The 13,752-nt window shown below is 46.6% G+C and overlaps 1 protein-coding gene across 5 annotated transcripts in view; it reads left to right on the top strand.

The window, feature by feature from the left end:
* Window positions 1-304: 304 nt before the first annotated feature.
* Window positions 305-13,752, top strand: part of CHST11 (carbohydrate sulfotransferase 11) — a 338,998-nt gene continuing 325,550 nt past the window's right edge. The window contains exon 1 of one of the 5 annotated variants that reach the window (XM_003405305.4): window positions 305-1,315. In XM_003405305.4, coding sequence (XP_003405353.1) covers window positions 1,198-1,315 — 118 coding nt within the window. In that variant the 5' untranslated portion in view covers window positions 305-1,197. The remainder of the gene's footprint in view (window positions 1,316-13,752) is intronic. The other 4 variants (XM_010599856.3, XM_064283675.1, XM_064283673.1 and 1 more) reach the window with 4 other exon arrangements.

Raw genomic sequence — 13,752 nt, 5'->3', positions numbered from 1 at the left:
GAATCCTCTCATATTCACCCTGCTAAGACTCGTGTGCACTTTGGAGAGTCTGGAGGAAGCTCTACTCTTCGGGGAGCTAAGAGTTTAAAAAAATTCCACAACCCCCTTTTCCTTGTTGAAGGGGGTGGAGGGTGCCAGAGACATTGTCTGCACAAGTCCCCGGGAAAGCTCAGCCGTCGCCTGACCCCTGCGGGCCGTGCAGTTTCCCTAATCTTGACTTTTAAGTCAGCCCTCTTCAACCTCTTTGCAAAACGGCGCTCAAGCTGGGCTGTCGTTTGAAAGAAAACGAAACTGCCCTTTTTGGAGAGTCGGGAAAAGGGCACCTCGCTCCCAGGGGGCTTGGGGCAACTTCCCCCTCCCTCGCCCAGGGATTTTAAATAAACCCGTGCCACCCGAGCCGTTCGGCCCCCGAAATGCCCAATCTGCTGCCCGCCACTTCCCCCTCCAGACGCTGGCAGGAGTGGGTGGCAGCACGGAGGCGATTTTATTCGTATTTTTTTCCTCCGGGTTTTGTCATGGAAACGCTGACACAACCTCCAGACGGCGGCCGAACCTGGCCGGGGACTGAGGGCTTTTGGGACCCTGCGGGAGCGCGCCGCGCACTCCGCACTCCGCGGGAAACAGCTGGACGCGACCATATCCCGGGTAGGGGCGGGGGGAGCGCGACGCTCCGCCCCGGCGCGCGGGTCCCTCCCTCCTCCCGGCTCTCCGCAGGCGCCCTCCCCTCGCCGGGGGCTGCGAGTTGCATTTGGTAAAACCCAGCCCCGGAATATATAGATCATTGGAGCGCAATGAAGTAGCCTTTGGAGAGGAGAGAGGGGGCCTGTCCGACAGCCACAGCAGCCAGCGCAGCGGCAGCGGCGGCAGCACCATCACCGCTCGCACCCCAGCCTCCCCGATCGCGAGGAGGTAGCGGCGGCTGCCGGCGGGAGCGAAGGAGGCGGCGGAGGAGGAGCAGGAGCGCGCAGCCGGCGGGTCCACGCATCTCTGCACTTCCAGAGCAACTCCGGCGTCTTACACACCCCCGCCCGGGGCTGGGGGCTCCGTGAGCGGCAGCAAAGCCGGCCAACCCTACCCCGGAGCCTTGCTCAGTACTACCGTGCGCCTCCCGGGCTCGGGTCCGCGCGGCTGGGTCACCGCTGCTGCGCGCCGGGAGCGCTTCCCGGACACCCCGGCCCCGGCAGCCAGGACAAAGCCATGAAGCCGGCGCTACTGGAAGTGATGAGGATGAACAGAATCTGCCGGATGGTGCTGGCCACTTGCTTGGGATCCTTTATCTTGGTCATCTTCTATTTCCAAAGTATGTTGCACCCAGGTAGGGGGCGCGTTAGCGTGGTTTTGTTGGATGTTTTCTTCTCTGTCTCTCTCGCTTCGCCGGGTTTCTGCCTTTTCCAACCTTACCTTTCCCCCTCGGCCACCTCGGGGCTCCCTGCTCCCCGAGTCTGCCCAGGTCACCGCGTCGGCATGGGGAGGAGGAGGGAAGATGTGCTCCCTCTTCCTTTTCCTCCCAGCTCGGGGCTGGAGGATGGGACCAGGAGGGGCGGTAGTTTTTTTTTTTTTTTTTCTTTGTGTCTCCTTGTCTGTCTGTCTGTGAGGTAGTAGGGAAAGGTAGAGATTGTAGGAAGCTGCCGGGGTTGGGTGGTTGGTTTGAAGAAACTGAAACTCCCTCCCCGCTGTTGCCGCGGTCTGAAGATGAAAGAGGCGCCCGGAGCCGGCTGCTCTGCGCCCGGGCACGCTGTCTCTTCCTGGTTGGGGCTGGGGACGAATGGTGCACGCCCCGGCGAGGTTTCGAGTCCCTGCAGCGGGCAGGGGACCCTAGAGGTCGGCTTCCACGTGTCCGAGGCTCGGCGCAGCGCTGAGCAGGTGTGGGGAGAGGTTGGGTGCCCGGCTCTGCTCCTCCGCCAGGGTGGGGAAGGGGCCAGCCTCCGGTTGTTTGTCTCCAGGGGTCTAGCCCCGTTAGTGATCTTGGGGCTGGTGCCATCGGGGCCTGCTCCACCACACCCACACCTCCCCGGGGATCTTGCGCTGGGGGACTTGGGGCTCCCGGGTCACAACTTGGCCACCGCAGTTTTGGAGGAAACTTTGGCCATGTCCTTGCCTGACCGTCAGGTTGCATCCCCCCAACTCCTGGGTTTCCGGGCAGCCGATGTTCCGCTCCCCACCCCCCCGCCAATGAGCCCTCTCGCTTGGTCCCTCCGTAGCGTAGGCAAGTTCCAAATCTGAAATGTGAATTGGGGGAGGGACGAGGCTCGTCTGTTCCGAGGGGCGCGAAGTTAAGTTTGGGACCTGGGACGGGAGGGGAAACCGCGCACAGCGCCGGGGGGTTCGCAGCCAGGCTTAGAATCCCAACAGGTAGAACCTTCGGAGGAGGCTTTTGGGGTAAAGCGGGTCTCCCCGCCAAGCCTCTGTCCCCCTCCCCGCTTCCCGCAGCAACCCCCCCCCCCCGCCACGGGGCCACGTTGGCCCCGAAATCCCATTTTTACGCCTCCGAGTTGCCTTTCTCAGTGTAGTCACAGCAATAATTTGCTTTCCTAATTGCAAGGGGGAGGGAGCTAGAAACACATTTCCTTCCAAGGAAACGGGGCTTGTGTTTTTCTTTTTTCCTCTCGCCTTCTCCTTTCAGTGTGTATCTAACACTTTCAGCAGACGCAGCTCCGAATTCATCAAGCCTGCGTTTGGGTCGATGGCAGAGGAATAAAGCTGGTCTTTCCATCAAACATGCAGGGCTGCGAGATTCCTTGACAGCGTGGGGACAGGAATGGCCCCTCTGGCCCTCACGGTCTGGAGCGGTTGTTAAGGAGGCCACTCTGCCAGGGGTCTTGGTCTGCCACTACCACCAAAAGCCTCAGGACACCCGAGCCAGCCCTGTAAAAGATGGCTTTTGTTTGCGGCTGGGTATTTTTAGTTTAATGTCAGCAAACTGCAGGGGTGTTTGTCTCCTCACCCAAACTGGTGGTTGTGGAACTTCCGAGGGAATTTAAAAATGGACCTCGCTTGCATTCAGGCAGCCGGGCGGTGGTTGCAGCGGGCAGGACCAGACAGTCAGGGCCATCTAAGGGTGCCAAGCTCCTGGGGCCACTGGAGAACAGGCCAGACGCCACCTGGGAGGCTGGGGGGTGTGCAGATATATTGGGGCTCAAACAGCTTAAATAGAGGGTTGTGTTTAGGCCTCAAAGTTTTGCTGGGACTGCCCTGCAGGGTAATTCTTGGCAGAATCGCCTGAAACAAGGACCAGCCTCCAACAGTACTGCACTTCAGCTTATCTGTATCTGTTAGTTGCGCAGAGAGATAAGGCTTTCTTGGAGCCTGTGCTTGTTAGGAGCCCTGGTGGCACAGTGGTTAAGAGCTCAGCTGTTAACCAAAAGATCAGCAGTTGGAACCCACCAGCTGCTTAGGGGTGGTGGTACTCTGTCCTGTAGGGTCACTAGGAGTTGGAATCGACTCGATGGCAACAGGTTTGGCTTGGTTTTGGTTTGTGCTTGTTATCCTGTGAGAGAATTAGGAAATAGCTTTCTAGCCAAAGATACTAGGGAGAAACTTCCAACTTGTAATTGGCACTTGGGTAAAATTTCCTGCTCTAGTTAGGATATTATGCAGACTTGAAATAGCACTTGCTCATTTCAGTCTAGCCTTTTGGAACCAGGAATGGAGCGGAAAAGCATTTTCTAAGGTCGACTGATAAGACTTCTCTGTCTTGACCCGCCCTGAGCCCTTTGCTTGCCTGTCTGATCCTCCGCATTTTGAAAGCCCGCCTTCCTCCCAAGAAATGGCGTTTGTTTATTATCTGCATCGCTGAGTGTGCTCCTCTGATATTTTTTTCCAGTCTATAGCAAGTGTTCCTTTCAGTACTTTCTATTGAAAATGTAACTGCAGATCGTTCCGTTGAACCAATCCACTGCCGTGGAGTCCATTCATAGGACAGAGTAGAACTGCCCCATAGGGCTTCCAAGGCTGCAATCTTTACGGAAGCAGACTGCCACACCTTTCTTCTGTGGAGCGGCTGGTGGGTTCAAACCCCGAACCTTTGGGTTAGCAGCCGAACGCTTAACCACTGTACCACTGGGGCTCCTTGGTTCCATTGAAAAGTCTTCCTTCTATTGCATTACATATTGTTCCATGACAACTCCATGTCAGCAGTCTATACTTACATGGGACATAAAATTATGCTTTGAAGTCCATATTAAACATTTTTTTTACTTCATTAAAGTACACCGCTGATAAAGGCCAATACTAAATCCTTTTCATCCACCTTGAATTTCTTTAGAAGTCCCACGATCCTTGCTTCTCTTATAGGAGCTGATCCTTTAACCTGGCTCTGTAGTTTCAGTTGTTCTTTATCATCCCGGGAGAAGCAGAAGGGACCACAGCCTGGCACAGATTATGTTGCTAAAAGTTTGGAGCCCTCGGGCAGGAATTCCAGTTATCTATATCTGAAATAGAAAAATAGTTCTGCAAAAGCAATGGATTCCTCCTCCCAGTGGTGCAGAGGGATTACCTGGATGGTGTGAGGAGACAGAGAAAGAATAAAAGGGAACGACTAGCAGGGGCCTGGCTGCTTCTCCCTTTGAATCTAATCTGGGATCCATTGTTTTTTGGACTTTTCTAATTCATAAGCTTGAGTAATTAATTGATCATCAGTGACTAGGAGGGTTTAGCGGAAGTGAGCCTTGTCAGTGAGTATGCCTTTGACACTCTGAGTTAATACTCTTTGTTAAAATTTTTTTTTTTTTTTGTAGGGTAGGGACCAGATTTTAGATCCCATTCTAACCTCGATGCCTCACACCAAGATCGAAATCAAACCAGTTGCCATGGAGGCCATTCCAACTCATGGCGACTCCGTGTGTGTCAGAGTAGAACTGTGCTCCATTGGGTTTTCACTGGGTGATCTTTTGAAAGTAGGCCCTCAGGCTTTTCTTCAGAGGTGCCTCTGGGCGAGTTCGAACTGTCAGCCTTTTGGTTAGTAGCTGAGTGCTTAATCATTTATGCCACCCAGGGTGGGAAAAAAAAAAGTTCTCAGTCACATATTTGCTGGATAATGCATAAAGTGGTTAAACTCTAGAAGACCAGCTTTTCTGGTTTTCAGGAAGGCTGCTTCACGCCTTGCCAAGAGTGCCTGGTCAATGACGGTGGCTCTGTTTGTTAGGGACATTTCCCTGCCTGCCTGAACTCAGATCCCTTGAGACATGGACCCAGTTGAAGCTTATCCTGCACCAGACAGGAGCAGTTACCATGGCCTGGATTTGTTGCCCCTGGGGTGTCAAGCAGCTGACTCGGTGCTCAGGGTACTGGGTAAGGTTGTACTTCTGAACCGTGTGTCTGGTTTCTGCACACGTTTGAGTCTGTCAGTGTGTTGCTGTTGTTAGGTGCCGTCGAGTTGGTTCCAACTCATAGCGACCCTATGTACAACAGAATGAATCACTGCCCAGCCCTGTGTTATCCTCACGATCTTTGCTATGCTTGAGCCCATTGTTACAGCCACTGTGTCAGTCCATCTCGCTGAGGGTCGTCTTCTTTTTTGCTGACCCTCTACTTTACCAAGCATGCTGTCCTTCTTCAGGGACTGATCCCTCCTGATAACATGCCCAAAGTATGGGAGACAAATCTTGCCAGCCTTGCTCCTAAGGAGCATCAGTGAGTATATTCTGTGAAAGTTCGTCCTACCTTATAATGGCTTACATACCTGTCCTAGACGGCTGGTCTTTGATGGTACTGAGAGGCCCCCAGGCTATGTTTTGTGCCCAGTGTGTGAAGAGGGCGCCTCTGAACCCTACTTTTATGTTACTTTCTAGGATTTTGGTTTTTGTATGAAAGCTACTGTTCACAGAAGAGAAGCCTGCAGAGGAGAAAGCCCCCCCCCCTTTTTTTCTCTCATTCTTTTTTCCTTTTGCATGTTTACTTTCCCTGTCACCTGAGATTTCTTTGCCTTGATTGAATATATTGAAAGATTATACCCTTTATTTAAAGACCTCTTGGGTTACTGCTTTGTAGTTTTATTTGATTAGGTTGAATATACAATGAGTTTTATACTGTAATTTTTTCCTCTAAATTTTATGTATTTTGTTGTTGTTGAGAATATACACAGCAGAACATACACCAGTTCAAAAGTTTCCCCATGTACAATTTAGTGACACTGATTACATTCATCAAATTCCGCAGCCATTCTCACCCCCCTTTTCTGAGTTGTTCCTCCCCGATTAACATAATCTCACTGCTCCCTAAGTTTTCTATCTAATCTTTTGAGTTGCTGTTGTCAGTTTGATCCTGTATAGATAGTTCTCAAAAGAGCATATACTCAAGGCAGCTGTTTTTTAAAAATTGTACTTTAAGTGGAAGTTTAAAAGTCAAGTCAGTCTCTCATACAAAAACTTACGCACACCAGGCTATGTAACCAAAGCTGCCCTGCCCCTACTGTGACAACACACTCCTCCTCTCCATTCCCCGGGTCTGTTCAACCAGCTCCTGTCCCCATGCCTTCTCATCTCCTCTCCAGACAGGAGCTGCCCACATAGTCTCATTTGTGTACTTGAACCAAGAAGCTCACTCTTCATCAGTATCATTTTCTGTCTTATAGTCCAGTCCAATCCTTGTTTGAAGAGTTGGCCTCAGGAATGGTTCCAGTCTTGGGCTAACAGAGGGTCCAGGGGCCATGACCTCTGGGGTCCCTCCAGTCTCAGTTGGACCATTAAGTCAGGTATTTTTATGGGAATTTGAGGTCTGCATCCGACTGTTCTCCCACACCATCAGGGATTCTCTGTTGTGTTCCCTGTCAGGGCAGTCATCGGTGGTAGCTGGGCACCATCTAGTTCTTCCTGCCTCAGGCCGAGGTAGTCTCTAGGTTATGTGGCCCGTTCTGTCTCTTGGGCTCATATTTACCTGTGTCTTTGGTGGTCTTCATTCTCCTTTGCTCCAGGTGGGTTGAGACCAGTTGATGCATCTTAAATGGCCCGCTTGCTAGCATTTAAGACCTCAGAAATCAAGGCAGGCCTTTTTTGCTAAAAAAATATTATTTGGTTTTAGATGACTTCAGGGGATAGTTTTGGTTTAAGGTTTAAAGATTACCCCAGGGTGATAGTTCTAGGGGTTATTCCAGCTTCTATAGCTCTAGAAAGTCTGAGGTCCATGAGAATTTGAAATTCTAAACCCTGGTGGTATAGTGGTTAAATGCTATGGCTGCTGACCAGGAGGTGAGCAGTTCGAATCTGCCAGGCGCTCCTTGGAAACTCTATGGGGCAGTTCTACTCTGTTCTATAGGGTCGCTATGAGGCAGAATTGACTTGACGGCTGTGAGTTTATTTCTGGATTTATCCCTTTTGATAGGTATTCTTCTATGAAATCTTAGGTCAGAATGTTCAGTAATTGTAGCCGGCCACCATCCAGTTCTTCTGGTCTCATGGCAAAGAAGAAGGTTGTTCATGGAAGCAATTAGCTGCCCATTCCATTCCTCCTTCTATTCCTGACTCTCCTTCTTCCTCTGTTGCTCCAGGTGAGTAGAAGTCAATTGTTGTGCCTTGGGTGGCCACTTGCAAGCTTTTAAGACCCTAGGCACTACTCAGTGAGCCAAAAGGTAAAACAGAAGTACTAAACACATCATTAGGCCAATTAACTGGAATGTCCCGTGAAACCAGGACCCTAAGCCTGTAAACCAGGGAACCAAATCTTGTGAGGTTTTTGGTCGTACTTAAGCAGCCTCAGTAGCTACTCTTGTTGTTGTTGTTATAAATATATCACACAACTTTTGCCAATTCAACTTTTTACAGGTGTACATCTTATTGGTAGCAATTACAATAATTGGCTGTGCAACCCAACCCTTACTGCAATTTTTCCATCGCTATTAACCCCCCTCTTCCCGTTCCCTCCTGCCCCTGGTAACCATGAATAAACTTTGGTCTCTATACATTTGCCTTTTCTTGTCTTTTTGTATAAGTGAAAGTCATACAATGTTTGTCCTTTTGTGATTGGCTTCTTTTCTCTCAGCATAATGTTTTCACGCTCCATCTAATACCGTAAGGAAACCCTGGTGGCGTAGTGGTTAAGTGCTACGGCTGCTAACCAAAGGGTCGGCAGTTCAAATCCGCCAGGTGCTCCTTGGAAACTCTATGGGGCAGTTCTACTCTGTCCTGTAGGGTCGCTGTGAGTCGGAATCGACTCGACGGCACTGGGTTTGGTTTTTTCTTTTTGGTTTATCTAATACCGTAAGTAGCATGTATCAAGACTCCATTTCTCCTACTGGCTGAGTAGTATTCCATTGTATGCATGTACCACATTTTGTTTATCCGTTTGTCTGCTGATGGGTGCTTAGGTTGTTTCCACCTTTTGGCTACTGTGAATAGTGCTGCAGTGAACATTGGTGTCTAAGTCTCTTTTTGAGTTTCTGCTTTCAAGTCTTTTAGGTATATATCTAGAAGTAGAATTTCTGGGTCGTGTGGGAGTTCTATTTTTTAGTTTTTGAGGAACCACCACACTGTTTTCCACAATAGCTGTACCATTTTGCATTCCCACCAGCAATGGGTTAAAAAAAGCCTGTTGCCATTCAGTCCGCTCCGACTCATAGCGACCCTGTAGGACAGAGTAGAACTGCCCCATAGGGTTTCCAAGGAGCAGTTGGTGGATTTGAACTGCCATCCTTTTGGTTAGCAGCCTGAGCTGCTAACCAGTGCACAGTGGATAAAGGCTCCAGGTTCCCCACATCTTCACCAACATTTATTACTTTTTTTTTTTATCTTAGCCATCTTAATGGGAGTGAAATGGTTCCTCATTGTGGTTTCAGTTTGCATCTCTCTGAAGACTAATGATGCCGACCATCTTTTCATGTATTTTTATTGGCCATTTGAATGTCCTCTTTGCTGAAATGTCTATTAAAGTCCTTTGCCCATTTTATGATTGGGTTGTCTTTTTGTCTCATTGTGGTTTTGATTTGCATATTTCTGATGGCTAGATGCTGAGCATCTTTCTATGTGTTTGATGGCCATTCGAATGCCTTCTTTGGTGAAGTGTTTATTCATTTGCCCATTTTATGATTGGGTTATTTGTGCCTTTGTTGTTAAGTTGTCGTTGTTTTATACATATTTTAGTTATTAGATTCTTATTGGATATATGGTTTTCAAAGAAATTCTCCCAGTCTGTAGCTTGTGTTTTCTTTTTTTTTGATAAAGTCTTTTGATGAACAAAAGATTTTAATTTTATGAGGTCCTATTTTTGTCTTTCGGTCTTTGTGCTTTTGTTATTATATTAGATAATCCATTGTTGAAAGCTAGGCTCACAGCATTGCCCCTGCTAGTTCTTCTAAGAATTTTATAGTTTTAGTTTGTGCATTTAGGTCCTTAACCCATTTTGAATTTGTTTTTGTATATAATGTGAGGCATGGATCCTGTTTCATTTTTCTGCATGTGGAAATCCAATTTTCCCAGCCCCATTTATTGAAGAGACTCTTCTTTCCCCATTGAATGGACTTAGCACCCTTGTCAAAAATCATTTGACCGTAGATGTGTGGGTTTATTTCTGGACTCTCAATTCTATTCCAGTGGTCTACGTGTCTATTGTTATACCAGTACCAGGCTGTTTTGATTACTATAGCTGTATAGTATGTTTTAAAATCAGGAAGTGTGAGTCCTCCTACTTTGTTCTTCTCTTACAACATTTTTTTAGCTATTCGGGGCCTCTTGCCATTCCATATAAAATTGAGGATTGATTTTTCTATTTTTGTAAAGAAGGCTGTTGGAGTTTTGATTGAGACTGCGCTGAATCTATAGATCGCTTTGGGTAGTATTGACATCTTAACAATATTAAGTCTTCCAATCCATGGACATGAACCATCTTTCCATTTATTTGCATCTTCTTTAATCTCTTTCAGCGCTTTTTATAGTTTCCATTATATAAGTCCTTTCCATCCCTGGTTAGATTTATTCATAAGTATTTTATTCTCTTAGATGCTGTTGTAAGTGGAATTGTTTCCCTAATTTCCCTTTCAGATTTTTCATTGCTGGTGTATAGAAACCTAACTGAATTTTGTTTGTTGATCTTGTATGCTTCAGCTTTGCTAAATTCCTCTATTAGCTTTAGAAGTTTTCTTGTGGACTCTTCGGGATTTTCTATATATAGGATCATATCATCATTGAATAGAGATAATTTTACTTCTTCTTTTCCAATCTGAAAAAGATTTTTTTATTATAATTTTAATGCAGCTTTAAACATAATATGTGCTCATTGTTGAAAATTTAGGAGGTGAAGTGCAGAAGAAAAACAACCATCCATTATTCCACCATCCAGAGGCAATTGGCTATTTTTTTCTATAAGTTATAAACCAGTAAAAAAAAAAACAAAACCCAGTTGCTGTCAAATCTATTTTGACTCACGGCAACCCCATATGTGTCCGAGTAGAGCTGTGCCCCCTACGTTTTCAATGGCTGATTTTTCAAAAGGAGATCACCATGCCTTTCTTCCGCAGTGCTCTGGATGGACTCGAACTTCCCGTCATTTGGGTAGCAGTTGAGCATCTTAACTGTTTGTACCACCCAGGGACTCCCTATATGTTATAGATTATATCTATGTTAAAACCCACTGCCGTCCAGTCGATTCCGACTCATAGTGACCCTATAGGACAGAGTAGAACTGCCCCATGGAGTTTCCAAGGAGTGCCTGGCGGATTCAAACTGCCGACCACTTGGTTAGCAGCCGTAGCACTTAACCACTACGCCACCAGGGTTTTTTTTTTTTTTTTTTTTTTTTTATAGGGTCACTGTAAGTCAGAATTGGCTCCATGGCACTGGGTTTGATTTTTTTTTTTTGGTTTTATCTCTGTTAGAAATTAAGTAGTTGAGATCACATCCTGCATTTTATACTATGCTTGATAATATGCATTTTAAAGAAATACATCATGATGATGACTACTGGCACTAGTTATGAAAGTTTAAGGATGGAAAATTTTAACCATGACCTTTTAAATTTACTTTGTTGCTATGTGCTGTCAAGTTGACTCAGACTCATACTGACCCTATGGAACAGAGTAGAACTGCCCCAAAGGGTTTTCTAGGCTGTAATCTCTATGGGAGCAGATTGCCCTTTTGCACAATCAGGGCTCCTTTTTAAGTTTGTAGACTTGCATACATATGTCTGTGCTCTACCCCTTTTAGGATGTCTGTCCAGTTTTTGCTGCATGAAACATTTAAAATGAAAGAATCTTTTTGCTTGTATATGAAATAAGTTTGGAGTCGCCCCCAGTTCCTAGGGGCCGTTCTCATGTTATCTATCCAAAACTGTCTTTGGGAAGGTATTGGGAGGGTCTCAAATATGAGACTGTTAGAAACTCTGAAAATAGCACAAGGCATTGAATAACAAAGTGGAGACATTTTTAGTTTGGTATCTACCTCGTGGTTTAAATATTTGAGCGTTAATGGAGTTATCTTCGTAGTGGCATTAAGATGAAACAGACACACGCTTGAGCAATTTCCTTTTCCAGTCATAGTCACTATTCGGGAGCTCTCATTTGATTGCCGTCTGACATAAAGGAAGTGATCTCTCCCCCACGAAAGTGGTTAGGGGTTTCTGTAGGGTGAGGGGCAGGGGGCGAAGGAATCCATTCTCCAGTAGAGGCGACTGCTGTTGGCATTTATCTGGTTGAAAAATCATTTTGTTTATGACTAACTTTATCAGCAGCGCCATTTAAAAATAGGAAATAAAAGGCTGCCAAGTGCAGGCACCACCCCTTTTCTTTTTAAATTTACTGAAGGGACAAACCTCTTCTTCATCTAGAGGTTCAGTGGAAAAGGCTCTTGTGAAAGTTGTTGCCAGCAGGCTTCGTTGGACATTCAGAGGCTGAGAAAATCCAGAAGTCGTTTTGCTTATTCATTTCTCTCTTTAGTTTTTCATCTCTTGGATTTTTTGGGACTCCATCTTTATAACAAATGAAGGAGGAGGCAGTTCTTCCTTTGAGATCATTGAACAATCTGACCTGCGAATTAAAGATTTCTAGAATTTGTAATTTGATGTATCTTAGATCAAAGGTGATTGATCGGACAGCGCTGCCCTGCCTTCCTTTCCTTTCTTCCTCCCTCCCTACCTACAAATATTTATCAGCTATTTATTTGGGCTGGATATTGTTTTAGGCACTGGGGATACAACACAAACATTTCTGTCCTCATGGAGCTTACATTCTAGTGAGGTGGACAGGCTTTAAGAAAATGCAGAGGTAAATTATACACTACGTCTGCTGGTGTTAAGAGAAAAACAAAGTAGGGAAGATGGATGAGGGAGGCTAGTGGCAGGGGTTGTAATTAGGGAAGGCCTCACAGACAGATGACATTGGACAGCAGAGACCTGAAGGAGGTGAAGGAGCCAGCTGAAGGAGAATGTTCCAGGCAGAGAAAAGCACAGGTCACATCCCTGAGGTGGGAACACAGTGGCACGTTCAAGGAACAGCAGCAAAGAGGTCAGAGTGTCTAAACAGATGGAGGGAGGTAGCCAATGAAGGAGGTGAGGTAGGGAGAGGTTGGGGCGGGCATGGGAGCAAGGGTGGAAGTGATGAAGCATGGCTGAAAAAGAATGGGCAGTCATTAGTGCCCTTTGGTAAGTGGTTGCCGTGTAAACCCCATTTCCCTTCCATCCCTGGTAGTGCAATGGTTAAAGCACTTGGCTGCTAACTGAAAGGTTTGTGGTTCGAACCCACCTAGTGGCTCTGCGGGATGAAGACATGGCAGGCTCGCTCTCGTAAAGTCAAAATTGACTCAACGGCACCCAACAACAACCCCCAAACTAAAACAGTGATGTACAACCAGAAAAAGAAGTTAGAGAAAAATTTTAACCGAGATTGTTTTGGGAAACTCTTAACCAAAATGTTCAGGGTGCAATCTGTGGCATTTATGAATAAAAACAATCATAAACATCACCTGGTTTATAGTTGTTGTTAGGTGCCATTGAGCCAGCGCCTTGTCATGGTGATCTTTGTGTAACAGAATGGAAGGTTACTTGGCCCTGTGCCATCTTCATGATCATTAGTAGGCATATAGCAGGCACTTGGTAAAAATATATAGATTAAATGGATTGATGATTTGGGAGAGAGAGATCTGTGTTATAGTGTGAGATCCCCTACTTCCTAACTCCATGAATTGCTATTATTTTATCAATAGTAAGACACTTTTTCACATTTTAATATGTATGAAATTTGACTGTCTTGTAGTTGATGGCATCTTAGCCCCGTGCTGTTGTGTCATTGGCACCCTTTTTCCTCCTTAACGGAACATCAAGTAGCAGTGTTCCTTACCATCGATACTATCTGAGGCCATCTCTGAAAATTGTAAAAGTCCTTTTTGGTAAACTATGGCACATTCCAGAACCTCATTAAAGCCATGAGTAAAAGGCACTCCTGCAAGACTCAGGCTCCATCTATGGGCTGGAAGAACCCAACTGGCCCCGGTTACCTGCTTCATAAAGACTTCCCCGGCATGCAGGCTGGTAAGGGCTTCTCATCTTTGCCTGTGAAATTTGCGCCTATTTTCAGAGCTTTAGGAATTGCAGGAAGGTGCCCTGGCGGCACAATGGTTAATCACTTGGCTACGAACCCAGAAGTTGGTGGTTCAAACCCACTAGCAGCTCTTTGGGAGAAAAGACTTGGCAGTCTGCTTCTGTAAAGATTTCAGCCTAGGAAACCCTATGGGGCAGTTCTGCCGTGTTCCATGGGGTTGCTGAGTTGGAATCGACTTGACGGCACCTAATAACGACTGGACTTGTGGTTGGCATCTCTCTTTCTGATTAAGAGTG

This window comes from Loxodonta africana, chromosome 4 (genome assembly GCF_030014295.1).
Source record: "Loxodonta africana isolate mLoxAfr1 chromosome 4, mLoxAfr1.hap2, whole genome shotgun sequence".
NCBI lineage: Eukaryota > Metazoa > Chordata > Mammalia > Proboscidea > Elephantidae > Loxodonta > Loxodonta africana.
Note: the sequence above shows the minus strand (reverse complement) of the source record. Positions and strands in the feature narration are given on the sequence as shown.